This window comes from Denticeps clupeoides, chromosome 13 (genome assembly GCF_900700375.1).
Source record: "Denticeps clupeoides chromosome 13, fDenClu1.1, whole genome shotgun sequence".
Classification (NCBI taxonomy): domain Eukaryota; kingdom Metazoa; phylum Chordata; class Actinopteri; order Clupeiformes; family Denticipitidae; genus Denticeps; species Denticeps clupeoides.
Window position 1 is genome coordinate 9682114 of NC_041719.1, and position 19299 is coordinate 9701412.

Consider the following 19299-nt stretch of genomic DNA (forward strand, 5'->3'; position numbering starts at 1 on the left):
AATGATTCATTTCAGACTTACAATCAATACATTGCAGATTTGGGATTATAGACTAAAGGGTGTTCTTTGGGACGTCGAAAAGCATGCAACACGTTGAACAAAGGGAGGTTCTAATAATGGGAACATAAAGGCACGATGGCCTGAAAACACCTATTAACAAAAAGAAAACACAAGTATAAAAGATTGACGGGGAGTGTGGGCAATCCCCTGATCTTAAAGGGTCCCAATGACTCAAGCCTAATGAGCGGTAGCTGTGAGTGATCAGGACCCAACAATCAGGTGAACCGGTGCCAGTGTGCAAATCCCACTGGCACCCGAGCATCACAGGAAGTAATAAAACCCGATAAATAAACAGATAGATTGTTTATTGGTACAGTATTGGTCTGTCAAACCAATTTGACATTGGTCTATTAAATTAGCCTACATTTAACAGTTGTTGAACCTCTCTGGCTCTCTTAGCCTACATTTAACGGTTGTTGAACCTCTCTGGCTTGTCTGGCTCGTACCACCATCTCTCAAGGTACTAGGAAGGCATTGGTGGTGGAAGAAACTTCAAATAGCTGAGTAACTGTCGCGCTGGTTTGACATGGTGAGGCAGTAGATCTGGAACGATGGCTTGACATGGCGAGGAAGAAGGACGCATACACACGACGTCACGAAACAGTGGTTTAATACATGGTGAACAGGAGAGGGGAAACATCAAGTATCAATGACCTTATGGTGAACAGACACAAACAGGGCACCTTTATACAATCAGACACAGGTGAAATCAATCAGGAAACATAATATCACAGGACGAACATGACTAAATTAATCTAAAACTAAATGTTTGGGTTCTGAGTTGTTAAGCAAATAATATTTACAGATCTGTCCCTAATGAACCAAATGATGGAACATTTTAAAACACTTTAAAGTCACTCTGTATATGGCTGTCTGGCAGATGCTGTAACCAGGTGTAACCAGGAACTGATCTATTCAGTTAAATTGTAGGTTATTACTATTTTTATACTGTATGTCTGTGGACAGTTTCCTGACATTTGTTGCACAATTGGAATTGTAAGTCCAGTTAATTTTGTAACAGTGAAAAAAAACTGGTTCACAAATATTTGTTATTTTAATATTGTGTATTTAATAAGTGTATACATACAGTACAGGCCATACAGTACAAGTTTGGACACACGTTTTCTTTATTTTCATGACCATTTACATGGGTTGATTCTCACTGATAGATCTCACCGGTAGATTCTCACTGTAGATTCACACCTTCTCATTGAATGAGAAGGTGTGTCCAAACTTTTGGCCTGTACTGTAAGCTTGTGTAATTGTAATACAGAAAACAAACAGTATTTAAGTGAATATTTAGGTCTGATGTTTCCTTAAACGTAACAGAATAACAATCTCCTCCACAGAATAAGACATTTTATTCATTAAATACACAGTATTCAAGATTGGATGAAATCCAAACTCCAGGTTTTGGTATTGGTATTTGAACTGAGAAAGCTGGATTGGTGCATGCCTAGATGCCGACAGACACAAATATGCACTTTGTGATAACAGTCCATTATTAAACTGTGCTGTTACACATTGCACTTATAGTGAAAGTCATTCGTGAAGATCTTGGATAGTGAGTCTTCATGATTCAGTTTCAATGGATTGTGGTCTACGGCAAGACTTATAAAACTCTGACAATACAACAAAAACAACTACAAGTGGTCAATGACTACTACAACAACTACTACAACAATTACTGCTACCTATTAATAATAATCATTATTAGTAGTAATAGAAGTAAAACTGCATCTACTTGCAAAAGAGATTTAAAAAATAAAAATTGGAGGTGTTAGGAAAGCGGCATGCTTTTTAATGAATCTGTTTGTGCTTAATCCATTAGACCATTAAACTCGAATGTTAGCTGAGCCTGAATGAACAGCTTAATTTTGACTTTAATGCTAATGGAAGTCTAGCACAGTTAGATGCGCTTTCACATTACAACAATAAACACTGCTCAACTCCTCTGTCTCTGCAAAGCAATTTATTCATGAGGAAACTAGTTAGATACAGCTAATTATGGACATCACAATCCTGTTCACTGACACTTTTTCATATCGTTTATCAAAGGCTCTTTATTCACTTGAAAGACTCTCTATATACATATAATGTGCTCCAGGTGGAATGAAATTCAAAAAGACACTGTGAAAAATGAAAATTACTAGATCTATTTGGCAATCACTTCTATTGCTATTATAATCTGCTTGAATTATGTAACAATTAGCCTCAGTGTTGTTAACAATTTACATGATATGGCAAGACAAAGATCTATTAATATATTAGATGATGTGATTTATGGAGTTAAGAAATAGTTTTGATCTTTCTCAGGGTAAAAATTTTTTTTAATTACCTTTGGTTGACTTACAGTCACACCCTTGTTATATGGAGTTGTTGTAATTAACAGAATGTTGAAATGATTAATCTGCAACATCTTGTAGTCAATTGCAAATTAGCCACTGACATACAAAAGTGTTCAATAACCAATGCTGAGACAGGGTTCAACACCCCTCACCCTGTACCCCCACATACATCAGTTGGCACTTGTGCTCTGTTTGTGCCATACTCAGATGGCAAAAAAATCAAACCAACTTGGAACATCCCAGTAACATCCCCAGGATAAAAGGTGAATCTGACACAATGACGTTGTTGAACCTGTGCAGTTTTCTGTGCAGTCATGTAAATAAATATGTCTATGAATGGGTTTGTCATGATGCTGAAATACTAATTAGTATAAATCCTGGATAATATTTTCAATACTACAGGGAGAGAGTTTTTTTAAATAAATAAAGAACATTTTAACATATAAACATTTTTAGAATATGTTTTAATAAAGTCAGAACACCTTATATACATAATATATAAATTAATACATTAACAAATATATATTAAAAAAAAAAACCTAATGAATAAATGAAAGAAATGTGTTTGACCCAAACTAAAAACAGCACTACTCTCGTCTCATGCTGCAAAAGTGAAAAATATATGCACGTTATAATGCACAATAATTATAAAACATGGAGAGAGAAGCAAAGACACAGCCATTCTGATAGTTAACTTACTTATACGGTATTTTTGATAGAAGCAATTTAAATAGTCATATTACGTTTGAACAACAACTTTACTCTCCTCTCGAAATTCGAAGTGATGTTGTTTCAAATGCTTTGCTAAATTTGTCATGTTGCTCTCTTTGATAACAACAGCTTTGAAGCACTTCTTGCAAACAGGCTTGTCCACAAATTTTGGTTTACCCCATTCATCTGGTTGATTTTTTTTTTCTAGCAAGCTTAAAGGACATTTTTTAATGTTTAAAGGACATTTGGTCTGGGGGAGGGGCTTCCTGCTGCAATGCATGTTGAAAATTGTTGTGGTCTGCCAGCGATTTCAATGCAGATGCACATCTGGAATTTAAGAATCAATACCAGTGCTAATTGATACTGAAAGTAATAGTATCAATATTTTTTACAACATTAATAGGATACTATACATTTGAAATTTAATGATCTATGTAAGGCAAAAACAATGTTTTCACTTAAAATTTTACATGTTAAAAACATCTAGGCAAAACAATTTATTCTAGTGAATTAAGCACTTGACAGATCTGAGTTTTCACAGCACTGTAAAGAAACTATTTAGTCATCATGAACTAGTGCTAATCTTCTTATCACCTAATTTATCATTTTAATCTCAGCAAAATCATACTTCCCATTTGATTGTGCTTGCTAAGTGAAAAGGGAACTTAAAGCACTGCCCTGTGTGAACTCACAGTGTAACTTAAGTGGAAATGAAATTTTTAAGTTTTCCCTTTTTATATTTCAACTGTGTGGATAAATACTTGAATTGTATGAAACTAGTGAAGTTCAAAGGTTTGTGTTGTGTAAGAGTAAATCAAATCATATTAGTGTAATGTTGCCACATTCACAGACATAGGAAAGATTGATTAGAACAGTGAAACAGAAAATCCGAAAAAAGGAAAAGTTAAGATCCTTCCCTGTCTGGTTGTTCGTTGAAGGTAAATACTTCCGACAGAAATTCAAATTGGCACGTCTGTCACCAGAGCCTTGAACAGTTACGAACAGCCCACCATGGGGAAGTGATGTCATTACTCATTTGGAACATGAACTTGAGAATGTCTGTCTTGGTCCAGCGTTTGCTTTTGCATCTTAGCACTGAAACAGAATTCCGGGATGCCACAGCATTCATTATGGATTGACCTGCATGGAGATTGGAGTGGGTATGGACAGCAGCAGCGTGAAAGTCAAGATAAATTTGTGCTGTTCATCTCAAAGGTGGGGCTACATCCTGTGATCTGTTCTTGATCTTGTGACAGACCATAAAGTGCTTCTGACAACAATGAGTGTTTATCTCGCTCACGGTCTGCGCTGCCATAGATGGCGTTAAAACCTTTATAAAACAGGCAGCATATTAGCGGATGTCAACGTTCCACTTGTTTGAATGTCAGCTCATTTGCTCAACATGCCCTTTACATATGTTGCGGTCTGCAATCACTTTTTTTTTTCTGTTGCTGTGCGCTTATTATTTTTCTGTATCTACAAACATCAAAGTTTCCCTAACCTGTCTCTCTTACCTTCTTTATTCCCTTTGAAATCTGGGAACCTTTGTGCCTTTATATATAATATATTGGTCAGTAGAGAAAAGCAGAGCAGGTAACTGTAAGTACTCACTTCAGTACACTATCGCTGGCGAGAGTCTACAGTGTGCCTACCTGTACAAACCAGGTGGAGGGTTACGGATGAGGAAGCTTTTCTCCAGGTCTCGCAGCACATCGTTCAGCATGCGCACATGGGCAGGGTCCCTCTCCTTGGGGTCATTGGCTGGCCGCATGATCTCTGACTGGAGCAGCGAGGCGTTTTCCCTCAGCGCGGCAGCTGCGTCCAGCAGGTCACTCGTCCTCAGCGGGTCATCTGTGCCCAGAGGTGCAGATACAAGAGTTAAGATCAATGGCTAAACATACAGACACATAAAAGCCACAACTTTACAATAGCTTCAGTCTTGAAATAGGCACACCATATGTTGGTCTTCAACAAACAAAAATTAATATATATATATTGTTTAAATTCTATAGCTAGATACATACAGTGCTATGAGTGACAAATATATATATATATATATATATGTATATGTATATGTGTGTATATATATATATGTATATATATATATGTATCTGCAAACAAAGCACTGGATCTGTTTATATTCAACATTTTTGCATCTTATGAATTATAGCAATCAATATAAAATGTATTATTTATGCATGAATGTCCCTATGTGCACACAGGACTAGTGATATCCAGATGATTATTCTGATTACATTTAGGTTTATAAATGGGAATGAATTCAATACACTTGTCACATCAAAATGTTTTGCTTATTTTGTTCATTCTGTGATCAGTCTATTTGGCTGTTCCACCAATCACACACAGTCAAGTGGGAGTGGTTTCCACACCACGCCTATATCAAAATGAAGCCAAGAGTGACGCAGGGGTTTTGGAGCAGAGTGCACTGAGTGCTTCTAGTTGATTGATGATGTGCTGCGCTACCAATACATCAAACGCAGCAAACTGGTAAACCTAAGCAAACGTAGCACGTAGGGAAACGTAGGGAATCAGGGTTGCCAAGACTGCTTATTACAATTATAGCACAGGCTGATTTTCTCTCAGAAAATGTGTTTTTCATCCTATCACTGCAAGTAAACTACTACTTGACTTCTTTCTCATCTGTCACAGATGAAGTGATTAAGTAGATAGTTTCTAATAAAATAAATAAAAATAAATAAAACACACACTGACACTGACTACCTGGACTCTGCACGTACATGAAAACACATTTTGCATATCTGTCTGGTCAATCAAAACCAGCAAGACTTGTTTTCAACCTTCCCAAATTCTCCCACAACATTCTCCCACAACGCTCCCTCCACTGGCTCCTAGTAGCTGCCCACATAAGATTCAAAATACTGATGCTGGCCTACAAAGCCAAATATCGGGTAGCACCATCCTACCTCAGAGCCCTTATTGCACATCACGCACTGCACCTCGCACTCTCCGACCCTCCAGTACTGCTTGCCCGGTGGTGGAATTAACTTTTCAAATGGCAGCTTACATAAAACTTTGACTAACTTGTTACTTTCCTAAAGTCTGACTTACGCAAAAGAAAAACTACAACTGAGTGAATAAAATGATTTGTATTCATGGTTTGAGTCCTAGTGAACCAGAACTGATGTTAACATGAAAGCACGTTGCAAGTCGTTCTGGATATGGGTGTCTATCAAATGGCACAAATGTAAATGTAAACATATGTAAATAAATCTGCTTTGTGCAGAGAGTCATCAAAAACTAATATTCATATTGGGTGTTAGTAGGGTGGTGGTAGTAGCCTAGTGGGTAACACACTCAACTATAAACCAGAAGACCCAGGTTCAAATCCCACTTACTACCATTGTGTCCCTGAGTTGCTCCAGGGGGGGACTGTCCCTGTAACTACTGATTGTAAAGTCGCTCTGGATAAGGGCATCTGATAAATGCTGTAATTGTGAATGTACAAAATATTGATACATTGCAGGTAAAAATTGTTAACCATGATGTTCCACATTCTGACTATAAATTAATCAGTTCCACATTTAATATATATGCAGACTTTATTACAACTTCCAGATATTGTGTTGTCCTTGAACGTTTCCCCCAGTGCCACAGAGACAAATTAACAGTACTTTGACTACTCTCGCCACTTCTGGTGCTGACATTTTCAAATGAAAGAGAACATTCAAAGGTGTTTTTTCTTCGATTAAAAAGAAAGAAGAAGAGAAAAAAGGAAACAAAAGATCTCAAAAGTTTCAATTAGCCATGCCTGTTTGATCTCTGAGAATCCATTGCATTACTCATGAATAGTGTAATTGTAAGAGGTGTCTGTGAAAATCCATTTACTATTCCAATCCCAACACAGCATGGAACGATATAAAGAGATGAAAGATCAAGACCAGCTGCCTAGAATTATTTATTTACCTTGGCCCCATCTTCCCGGTTTATTTTTAACCACACAGATAAAAGCATGCTATATTTAATTCAACCTGTTCTCGGCACAAAGCCTAAAGCTGGACGGCCAAAGAAAGACACAACAGGCAGGTAATCACTCGATCTCAATCACAGCACCCAGGCAATTTGTATGCATTAAGCCTGACCGGATTGTGGAACTGATGAGCTTCACCGGAATTTAGCATCATTAGTAAGTGTTACATCAGTTTTCTACAGACTCAAAGCCCTTTAAATGGTTAAATAACATTACTGGCAACAATAATGTATTTTATGTGCATTGTGCAACCACTACAGCGTACATAAACTCATTTTACTGATTCTAATAAAATTGTATTATTATTATTATGCAAATCACACGTGCACAAAGGAACTTTCTCTTTCCTTGTAAAGCTTACTTGGATGCCTTTTGCCTTCTATTTAGTGAGCCTGTGCTGCTAAAGCTTGAATCCAGGGCTGTATTTTTTAAAATAAAAAAAGAAAAAAGCATTTTTATTATATTTTTCTCCTTCATGTCACAGGACAAGCAAATGCAAATGCAACTCTTCACAACTTTACTTTTTTTTCTTTATTCAGTGCTCTTTTTGAAGGCTATTGGGAATGAAAGGCAATCAAGTCCAAAGCTGATAATCTTCTCCCTTTCAACGGTACCAAAAGAGAAAAGCCTGCTGCTGATTTGAATTTTTTCAAATGCAGAAATCAAGGTCATTCTGCTAGTGGCCTCTTGTGCTGTGATGTGGCGATCGATACGTCCACCCAAACAGATGATCTACCACTAAATCATCCTTATGGGGAGAAGGAAGAGCTGTCATTGCCTGGCTGTGCGGCTGAGGTGAGTTATAGATCTGCACACACTGCCTGGAATACACAGGGCATTTAGAGAAATTCTGACGGCAACATATTGCAGCAACTTGTGCAGAGCATTACAGAGCACGGTGTTTTGCTTGTCCATTGTCAAAAACTTTTTTTAAAACCGTTTTAAGAGTAGTGTAATTACATAATTACATTATGCATAATACCTGAACATTTATGGCACTGAAGAATAATAAAGTCCTCATTACCTTTAAGTTTATTCTGCACATCTAGAGCAATGTCCAATGGGTAAAATGGTAGGACTGGATCGGAGCTGAGTCGCAGAATGGCCTCTGCAGTCATCTTAAAAAAAAATCCAATCAATTAATAAATAAATTGAGTGATACAGTAGATGCTACATACAGTATGACAGTAGGAATAGCCAATACTTTAATACTGACATCTCTAAGTGACAACAGTTACAATCAATAATCACAACAAGGACAACAAGGATAACAATTTAAACTATAACATGAAAAAATATCAGCTAAGTGGCATCACCTCCTAGAATCCATTGGTGCATCCAGACACCCATTTTGATGTCACTGTATTGCCAAATTGTAGGTTTTAAAACAGAGTTGTCTGTGGTGCTGACTCCTTATTTTCTGACGTTTATTTCTGAATTAATAAAGCACATTTTATGAGATGCATAACTGTCAGGTCTCCGTTTATGGCAATTTTAATCAAAGTGGTCATAGGGCACAAAACTTTAAGACCTGCTTGAGGACTTTATGGAGAATTGACTGTTCAGGTGCCTGGATCGCGTCACTGGCGATAGTAGAGAGAGACGACTCTGTGATTTCCCTCAAGCCTTGTTCAGTGTTTGTATTACTGACCCATGAACAAACACATTACGCAGTACAACGGACACCAACAGATCCTTAGCTGTCTTGAGGATCTGTAGGGTGTCCACAAGCTCCAGTGGTGAGCAGGAGCTCCAGAGCATTGACTTTGGAGTGAACAGTTGTTCAAAATTCTTTATGTTACCCTATCATTGGTACCCATAAGTGCTTCAACAGCTCTTCTTGAAGTGATTGTCATTGTGAAACACTGCAGCACAGCACATGGTGACACAATTAAATGTGTCCTCTGCTTTTAACCCATCACCTTTGTGAGCACTGGGTAGCCGATTACGGGAATGTTTCCTTCCCTCTTCTGTGGTCCAATGGAATCTCTTTTCAGATGTTTGAAAAGCTTTGCTTTTTTGTTATCCAAACTCAAACCTGAGCTTTTTTCAAGCAGTTATTTGATGCTTTAGACCAAATTAAACATTTTTCACGTAACTACAAACAAAATTCACGTAACTACATGTAATATTTTTGCCCCTCTAAAGCAGAGTAAAGTAAAGGTATTTCATTAAAATAAAAAATCATAGATAACTACCTAAAAACTTTCATATATAGTTTATGAACACTAACACCCCCACATTTAATATGACCTATGACACACAGAATTATATGGAAAATCAAACAAATCCAAAAAAAACAAAAAACACTCTTTCATTAACCAGACATGTAATTTATCCCCCCAGTCATTAAAGTAGGACTCCTCTCCTCCAGGTGGTAAGTGAGATTGTTGTGAGCCTCTGAGAAGTTTCAGTCTGCATGCAGACTTTGACATCTTGGTTTCCTCCTTTTCCAAGACACACTGAAGAACCAGAGGGCTTTGAAAGGGGAATACATTTGCGTGCATTACAGCAACAGGACGAAAAATCTCACAACAGGCATCTGGTCTGTACTGTCAGCAGAGGGCCCTCTTGGAGAAGCTTAGTGTGTCTGAAACCGCAGCGTGGTGATTGCTAATTCACCAGAGAGGGTCCGGCTGGCTAAGCTCTGCCGTGGCGCGCCGAGGTGATTTGTTTCTCGTGCCGCGTTATCCTATTTCAGGGGTCAGCACCGCAGAAGCCATAAGCACTATCTGGATCCGTTTACACTGGGAGTTGTTCATGTAAATTCCAGGATTAGGGTTGGAAAAGTCAATGAGCGGTGCTGAGGAGCACAGAGCTCAGGGTCTTCTTAGCACTTTAAACCTCATATTCATTCTGCAAGAATTCCAGCGGCAAAATCAATAGCAGATTGGAATTAACGGAGTCATTTTGCATTTGCCACTGACATTCATCAACCTTAGTTGAGAAGGATGTCTTGAAAGATCACAAAAAAATCGAAAAATAAAAGTAGAAACTGATTAAAAACCTGAGGGTTAATGTGCATTGAAAACAACAACAACAAAGAAATCACGTACAATACAGCAGCCACTTCTCTTTTTCATACTGAAATACTTAATTGGACAAAAAGCTGACTCTCTTATGCAAATCGGGCCATTATTATAGCAAATTGGATAAAATTCGAGACAGAGGCAAATTCTTCATGTTGGTGGAATCTCACTGAACACGAGCAAAAAAAAAATGGCTAAATTGCCAAGAATGTAAACATGGACAATGTAAATTCTCAGAGGCTTATATATTCCAGCTGTGTTGTGCACACTAATTAAATATTTTCATATTTATTCTTACAAAAAAAAGTGTTAGTGAAACTTTCATAAACTCTAATTTAACGAAGCCTAATTAAAGTGGTCAAGGAAGGCACATCAAGGATCAAAGTCACATCTTACATTCCTTGGTAATTAATTAACACTTTGACGATCATTGTTGCACGTCTTTATGAGATCAATATGCCGCACAAGATTGATTCTCTGTCTCCAAGCTCTGCACTCCACTCATTACGATGCCAGATGGTGCAGAGAGTCAGAAGTTAAAAAAAAACAAACGCACACTAAACAAGACAGATTGACGGTGACATGGTCATATTTCTGAGAGGCCGGATGCAGCGATTTTATGTCAGTGCCATCTCAAAATATGTCACCCAGTTCAATCGTGTGAAAATTGTCTATTACTTTAACAATAGGAAATCCGAAAGCTGATCTATGTCATGAAGGTGAATAATCTAAAAGTGGAGATACAGACACAGATGCTTTTAATGGCATTTGAGGGTCTACATGTTCCTTAATGTTTTCTCTGCAGAGACTGAAAAATGTGCTTTAAACTTGAGCACCGCACAATTTAACATGCATTATTAATGTAGTGTTATAGTTTGCACCAAGAACATAATAGTACTTATTCTGCAGGTTAGAGACTTTAGCATGTGCCACTGGGAGCTACACCCTGTAGGCAGAAAATAGAGAGAGAAGCAAATGTTTATGTAATTTTATGAAAAAGAAATGATCTGATGACATGTATCTGGTGGGTCTGTAATGGTTCCCCACCAGTTTTTGGAAATTTCAAGATCACAGCATTTCCTGTTTGAATTCAACCCTTCATATGTCAGTATGTCTGATAGAGCCTTCCAGTACCATTTGGCACATTGTGACATGTGCTACAACTGCTAAAAGAAAATATCTGAGTAAAACCATCTTGTGAAATGACCTGACTCCATCCACCCACCCATATTTTTAAATGAACATATTCCCATCATCCTACACCAGTTAGGAGCAACCAACTCCAACCCACTGAATGTCAATTTAGAAGTAGACCCTGATAATATATATCAGAATATTGTGGTCCTTTTCACTTTCTTCCCATGCTCATATACTTATATTGGTAATCTATTAATCACCAGAAATGAACACATATTACTTCCACTCTTGACTTAAATTGTGGTAAGATCAAGTGATGATTCAGCCTTATTCATTAGGAAATAAATCACTGAAACCGGTGTTGGTCATTTCCAGGAACAATTTCTCAGGACTTCATTATGGACAAATATGCTGAGAGGCCTGAGAAAAATAGATGCACTTTAACTGGCTGCATTTCTCTTTTAAAAAATGGTAAAAACACAATAATGAATGAAAATGTATGGAGAGGGTTTCCAAGAAGGGGAGGTTATTTTTTAAAAAATAGGGGAAAAAGTTTTTTTTTCTATGGATATGCTGATTCTAAGCATCTGCTAAAAACCTGTGAAGGGCAGTCTTAAAAGATCTGGAACACAGGAGCTGGTCCAGCGCCAGGATGGTAATCCAGCTCCTTTCCCCTCCAACCACTTCAGACTGGAGATTGGTATTAAAAGGATCAAATGCACTTTGTGGTTGCAGCAACCATATGGTCTTGCAGCGAAATCAAAGCCCATCATGAGCACAGGAGAGGCGTTATGCCGGTAAGAGTCACTGTCGGCTCAAAACCCGTGCCCCAGAAACCATCCTGAAACCCACAAACGAGGAACGTCTGCTGTGGATGCAAAACTGTCCTGTATATCTAAGATGATGTTTTTCTACAGCAAGAAAGTACATACTGTAACACTGGGCATTGTAAAATATGAAAAAGTAAGGTCTGTTAATAAAGGTACTGGAGCTCTGAAGGGACTGCATGTGGGCTTTGCATGAAGGGTGTTGCTGAGAGATGAAGCTAAAAGTGATGAACAATGCATGAGAAAGACAAGGTATGCAGTCATTGGTTATTAGTTATCATTTTATGAGGCGAGGTTGCTCGGCGAAATATACGTTTATGCCATCAAGTTTTGTTGCGAGGAGTGGAGATTAAGGAGCGTGAAAAATTAAAAATGTGAGAAGAACTGACATCCAGTTTAAAAGAACTTCATCAAAATATGTCAAAATGAACACTGCCTCAGCACAATGCTGATAAATCCCTCATTACACCTCGCCAGCGCTGAAGGAATGCAGAACCATGGGAATTCTGCTACCACCGCGTGCATGTGTAATGCGTGTGGGAGTCACTGTCGCTGTCGCTCTCAAAGAGGGGGAACATGAATGCTGATGGCGGCGATGACAGAGCTGTTTAATAAACATTGTTGACAGGTCCCTGAGGAACGGTGGGCCCCAGACCCACATGTAATTTCCTAAAATATACCATAAAATGTCCCCTCTCTGGCTGCTGCCAATCATCCATGCTTGAATGCGCCTCCACCATTTCTTATACAAGTTAGAGCAATGGGGTCAGATCTCCACAGACCTGCCCACGATCCACGATTGTGATGGATGTGCCAATCTGCCCCCCCCATCATTCCTATTCCTGAACACAGGTAGTACAATACTGAGGAGGACTGAGTGTTTAAATTCACCCCTCAATATATGTGAAATTTTCTCCATTGTGATGAAAAGAACGATTATGAGGGCAGGGTGCATCATTAGCAGATGATGTGACAGGGAGGATAAGGTGTGACAGAGAGGAAACTATGTACACTACCGTTCAAACGCTTATGGTTGCTTAGAAATGTCCTTTATTTTGCAATTATTTGGTGCATTAAAAAGACCTCCAGTCCAGACATTATTCATGTTGTAAATGTCAGTTAATGATGGAATGTCTGCATACATGTAGAGAGGAACTTTATCAGCAACATTTACTCTTGAAAAGAAGCAGTAAAACCAGCCAAATTCACTAGTGCTGTATCTTGCATGAACTACATGATTATTTCAAACTTTGTCGATGACAATTTATTATTATTTTTTATGGAAACAAATTCTAAATGAGTATAAATGGTAGTCCTCATGTTTGTTTACGCAAGTCTTAATTCTGAAACACAGACAAAGGAGGGATGGCTGAGGGGTGTTGGGAATGAATAAAATAACAAATGTGCCAGGCAGAGAAACTGAAACATAGCACCAGAGAGAGTTTTGGCAGGATGAGGTTTACGCAGCATCTGGAAGAAAATGCTGTGATTTCTTCAGACAGAAGAAAGGATAGTAAAGGATCGCCATTAACACCACGTTAATTATTCATTATTCAGAGACTCTGCCTGCCTGTCTGCAGCAAAACAGTGTGGAGTTCTGGCTGTGAGAAACGTCTGTGAGAGCACAGAGGGAGGCCAAACTCATAACTGTGGTTTATGTCTGCATACATCTTCTAACAATTTCAGATTCAGTTCTAGTTGGGCTAATTATGCATGCATATCTGACTGTCCTAATTGGCGTTGGTGGGACTTCCAAAAAGGAAGTCTGAATCTACTGCTCAGTGAATACTGGTGTTCGCTCATGAAATAAAGACTTCAATCAAAACATTATACATAAAAAGTACCCATTATTAGACTCTTGAAAAAAAGCTGAAAGTGACAGCAACGATTTTACATAAAACTTGTGGTACACTGGGAAACATAAATGTTTTTGAAAAATATGTCATTTTTTCTTCTTGTCAAAAAAGACGTTTTTATTGGCAAGTGAAACACTTCTCTTGTTTTTTTGCCTGAAATGGTGAAAACATGAATTAAAATAATCAAAAATGATCTGCCAACAGGATAGGAAAATTGAGATTTGTCAAATCCCACACAGCATCTGTAAGAAATTGAACAGTGACCAACGAGAAGGCAGTTGATTGTCAACATAATTGAATTTACTCAACATTATATTAAAAACAACTCAGCAGCACTTTGAACAATGTGATTGAAAACAACAAAAACAATATTAATAATAACAATAAAATGATCAAATACTTAATTAACAGAACCTGCAGTCGTGAACAAACCCAAATCTTCCAAAAAGGGAAAATTTGTTCACTGCAAAGTGCCGGGTTAGATCCCATGTGTCATCATGTCTTGATTTTTAAGTTTTAAATTTTTCAGCCAGAGCAGAGCAGCATCAAAAGTGCAGCGGGGTTTTTTAATCACGAGCAGTGATGGATGAGCCGCAAGTTCCTCGCTGCGCTGGGGACAACTCTGGTGAGACGGCCGAACCGGCGTGGCTCTGCGGACAAATTACACTCCTCCATTACAATGCACATCAAACACGCCCGTGTCAACTCTCATCCACCCAGACGCCAGTTGCGTTACCCAGGTGATGAAGGAGCACGCCTGAGATACTGCCGTCAAAACACAGGGCTAAACCGCCGTGTGTCGGGGAAAATTACTTCCTGACACCTTGTCATGTTATATATTAGGGCACAATAACCTCCCCACCATTTTTGGAGCAGTTGGTGTCAAATTTGTGGGAGGTTGAAGAGTAACTTCCCTGAAGGAACTGATACTCTGAGACCACTGCCAGGCTCAAACCGGTGCAATATAGGCGTTGTTTGGGTGTGAATATGGATGGGGCCTGCAATGCAGCATAAAAAAAAAATCCTGCTTCTATCTCAGGTCTTTATCTCATAAAGGTAAATCTCTTTAAAATGCACACACCTATATATAGACAGGTTAGCGTAAAAAATTATGCTGTGCTATTCTTCAGCCTCAGCCGGCTTGTTTAAACAGTGCTGGCCAGCACATCTTAAAAACCATGGGGGAAACGGTTCATTTAAGTTAATGAGAAGTCAAGAAACATATATGCATTTTAGAGGAATATGGAATGCATATTTAGCCCCCCATCAATGTGTGTAAAAAAAAAGGTTTTAGACTATTGGAAATGGTTCCTTAATACTGGCTATATTAAAAAACTCTCAGCAGAACACAGTCAAGTGTGAAATTTACAAGTGAAGCTTCTGTGATTCTCTCTGCAGTCTAATGAACGTCTTGGAGGGTAACACATGGCAGCCCCAACAAAGAAACCAATGACAATTAGCAGAGGAAGTCTGACAGGGCACCTCTGAAAATATTAAGTCAATTTATATATTCAAATGAGAGAGCAGATATACCCTTCAGTTAAATGGCCTGCCAAGAAGGTTCAACTAATAAAAAAATCTTCTCACATGGACTTTCAGGACATGATCTCTGGACACCACTGTTCATCTGGATATACAGTACAGGCCAACTGTTTGGACACACCTTCTCATTCAATGTGTTTTCTTTATTTTCATGACCATTTACATTGGTAGATTCTCACTGAAGGCATCAAAACTATGAATGAACACATGTGGAGTTATGTACTTAACAAAAAAAGGTGAAATAACTGAAAACATGTTTTATATTCTAGTTTCTTCAAAATAGCCGCCCTTTGCTCTGATTACTGCTTTGAACACTCTTGGCATTCTCTCGATGAGCTTCAAGAGGTCGTCACCTGAAATGGGTTTCCAACAGTCTTGAAGGAGTTCCCAGAGGTGTTTAGCACTTTTTGGCCCTTTTGCCTTCACTCTGCAATCCAGCTCACCCCAAACCATCTCGATTGGGTTCAGGTCCGGTGACTGTGGAGGCCACTTTTTGTTAAGTACATAACTGGCCCAAAACAACCAATGGACTAAATTCCCAAAACCAAAAATTCTGTAGGAATAATTGGACTACTGAACAAGGATTATTTTGGGAGTTAACTGACACTTCAGGCGAGTGCTGCACAAGAATATAAGCCCTAATATCTTCTTGCAATTGGCAGAAGGAAAAATGTGAAGGGTATTTAATTACTTATCACGGCGGTATTGTTTAGAATGTCAAAAAGAGTCAGAGAGCTCTTATTTAAGACCCTTTGGAAAACAAATTGTCTCCAACTTCACTGCCTAGTTCACAGGGAATCACAGCAATTTGCAACGTTATTTGCCAGTTTTAGCATTGATGGTAAGAGAATGCCTCATCAAGTGTCATAATTACAGTCATTAGCATTTGCTGGTGTTAGGAGGGGAGGAACACAGGATTGGGTGAAATCAGATGGAACTTTGCCTCACACTTTACTACTCATTATCACTGAAGCACAACCCCCAGAGGCTAATTCAACCTACAAAACGGTGCACCCAACACATCCTCTATAACAAAGGGAAGCGCAGGGAATGTTAGATGGAAGTCTAATTTGTTGCCTATAAATAATGAAACAAATTGGAATCGCAGCTAATCTAGCAACAAACCATTTGACTCACATACAAGTGTGACAACAACATGGTCAATTGGACAAGAGAAATGGCAACAATATATCAAGGTCCATAAATAAATAGACAAAATGACTCCCCTATTTTGAGTTTGTTACATTTACATTGTCTGACCTAATGTCTCCTTCTGATTTGTTAGTGGCACCTTCAGTGGCACCTCAGTGGCACCTTAGATTCCTTTGAGGTGCCACTGAGCGAAGCACCGTCCCCACAGACTGCTCCCCGGGTGCCTTTATTACCCTTTAATAAAAAAACTGTAAATAATAAAAAAAAAAACAATATATATTCATTTGATTTAGGCCATCTCACAGATGCATGGTTGCAAACTTACACAGAATTAAAGCAAGAATGGTAAATGATCTTGTTTTATTTTACAGCAAGAAGGAAAAATTTTACAACTACATCCTCTAGAAAATGAGCAAGAAAGTAAGCGCAATATTTTTTCTATGAAATTAGAATATTGACAAATCTCTCTCTCTTCTTATGATTAAGATCCCTTCTCCCTTGGATTCATTGTTTTTGTTTTGTTATTTCTCCATTCAATTCCATACTTTTTTATGATGTTCAAAAATCTACTAATAAAAACATTTTCCTATTTTCCACTGTGACCTTTACGCTGGCCATTATGTATACACATAGCTTTACTAGATATTGTAGAATCGGCCTTTGCAATATCTACCCTTCAAAACTGTCCCCTTCATCTATGTGCTGTACTTATTGTAAGATGCAGTCCTTCTTTAGCTTTTGTATTTACACTCCTCATACATTCACTTGAACTGTAAATGACAGCGTTATTCTGTACTTCTGACTAGATGCTAACTGTGTTTTTAAATTGGCTTATTATTTGTAATAACTTAACAAAGCTGATAGTAATTGAGAAGTAGTAGGTGAAGCAACAGCAGGTTCCTAAGTAATGCATTTTATATACAGTGCATCTGAAAAGAGAGCATACATTTTCCCACATTTTGTTATGTTACAGTCTTATTTCAAAATGGATTACATCTATATTTTCCATCAGAAGATAAAAAACCTGATAATTATAATGTGCATAAAGTGTACAATTATAGACATGCAAATGTTTCTGATACACAAACAACACAGATACACAAACTCACATAGATAAGATGAATACTATGAATACTATGTTGCAACATGAGGATTTAAAGTATTAGATATTATAGTGCTGCAAATGTCCAATAAAAATTGTCACTGTCAATTTTGTCAAATTGTCACAATTGTCAATTGTTCACTGGCTCAGAAACATGTCTATGTTGCAGTCGGACTATTGTCTGAATACTTAAGACCTTTTAAAGTTACTACATATGAAGAACTCAAAAACTGTAATTGTGTAAAGATAAGTAGATTACAATAAAAATTTTATGAACAATAAATTTGCGTACTGTCTGTAGTCATGCACATTACACGGTATTGTAAAATTTTATATCAGTATTTTGTCATGAGACCAAGAAACAGGTTGGACTATTCATAATTTTTTTTTTACTACTACTACTATGAGCTGCTCACTGAGTTCCTTGTGTTATGAGAACATCCCCTGGACTAACCTCCAAACAGAACACTGACCCAGCTCTACACCCTTTAAACCAGCCTTCTCAGCTCAGCTCCACCTTCAGACCATTCACCACTCCAATCAGCAAAGTCATTTCACTTTCCTTTTCTGATCGCCCACACGAATGTGAACACCTTGGGGTGTTCTGTTTATTCATTTCCATGCGTCTGTAGAATAAAGGCAAGATTCACCTCCCCACTCCATGTTTGGGTTTTCAGATCTCTCGACATTCATAGTATTATTGTCACATGTTTGCCACAAAATAAGCATCAGATTTATTTTCAATAACATCATGTTCAGCATTGACAATACGAAATCAGAATTTGTTATTAAAATGCAGCTGATTAATCAAGAATGTAATACAATTAATAATATTCAAATGATAAGTATTCAACATTACTAACATATTAAATAAACTACCAACATCATGTAAACTTCTCGCCCCGGCTCCAATCTTGACACCATCATCATTGAATGCACTGGACCTTGGCACTAAAATAATCAGTGTAACCACATAACATTCTGAAATAGTAGCAGTACTAGCTGTGGAATCTCAGTACTTTTGCATTATTTTTACACAAACTAATCAATGCAAAAATAAAAGGAAAGAAATGTTCAGTGTATGTGAAAGTGTCCATTAATGCAAATCCATGGTAACAAATTTTCAACAGGAAAACAAAAATTAATCAATAAATATATTTTATTAATACAATAATGACATGCTAAATTATAACCCAGGGTGTTAGGAATTAAACTTCCACTTCACATGATGTTAGCAATGCATTTTTATTGTTTATTTAGGAATCTTTCTGTTCCACAGTGGGCTACAATGATCATTTGATTGGACAGGACTGACTGCACAATTTCCACTCTGTTTCAGCCACTCGGTAGCTAACTGTCTCAGGCACACACCCTTCCGACCCACACCAAACCCAGTGCAGCAGTGACACATCTGTCAAATTCACTGCTTGCAGTGATACCATGGCCATGTCAGAGCTCAGCCACTTCCAGTGGCGCCCAGGGCTGGGGCATCAAGATGGCAGCTTGACACCTTTCATTACATCATG

At 38.0% G+C, this 19299-nt stretch overlaps 1 protein-coding gene across 2 annotated transcripts in view; it reads right to left on the minus strand.

Annotated features, from left to right (window-relative positions):
• The window catches only part of naaladl2 (N-acetylated alpha-linked acidic dipeptidase like 2), a 175033-nt gene that overhangs the window by 2223 nt on the left and 153511 nt on the right, over positions 1-19299 (minus strand). The window contains exons 12-13 of one of the 2 annotated variants that reach the window (XM_028999689.1): positions 8153-8246; positions 4772-4970 (exon numbers count right to left, since the gene is read on the minus strand). In XM_028999689.1, coding sequence (XP_028855522.1) covers positions 4772-4970; positions 8153-8246 — 293 coding nt within the window. Of the gene's footprint in view, positions 1-4771; positions 4971-8152; positions 8247-19299 lie in introns of those variants that run through there. The other variant, XM_028999690.1, reaches the window with a different exon arrangement.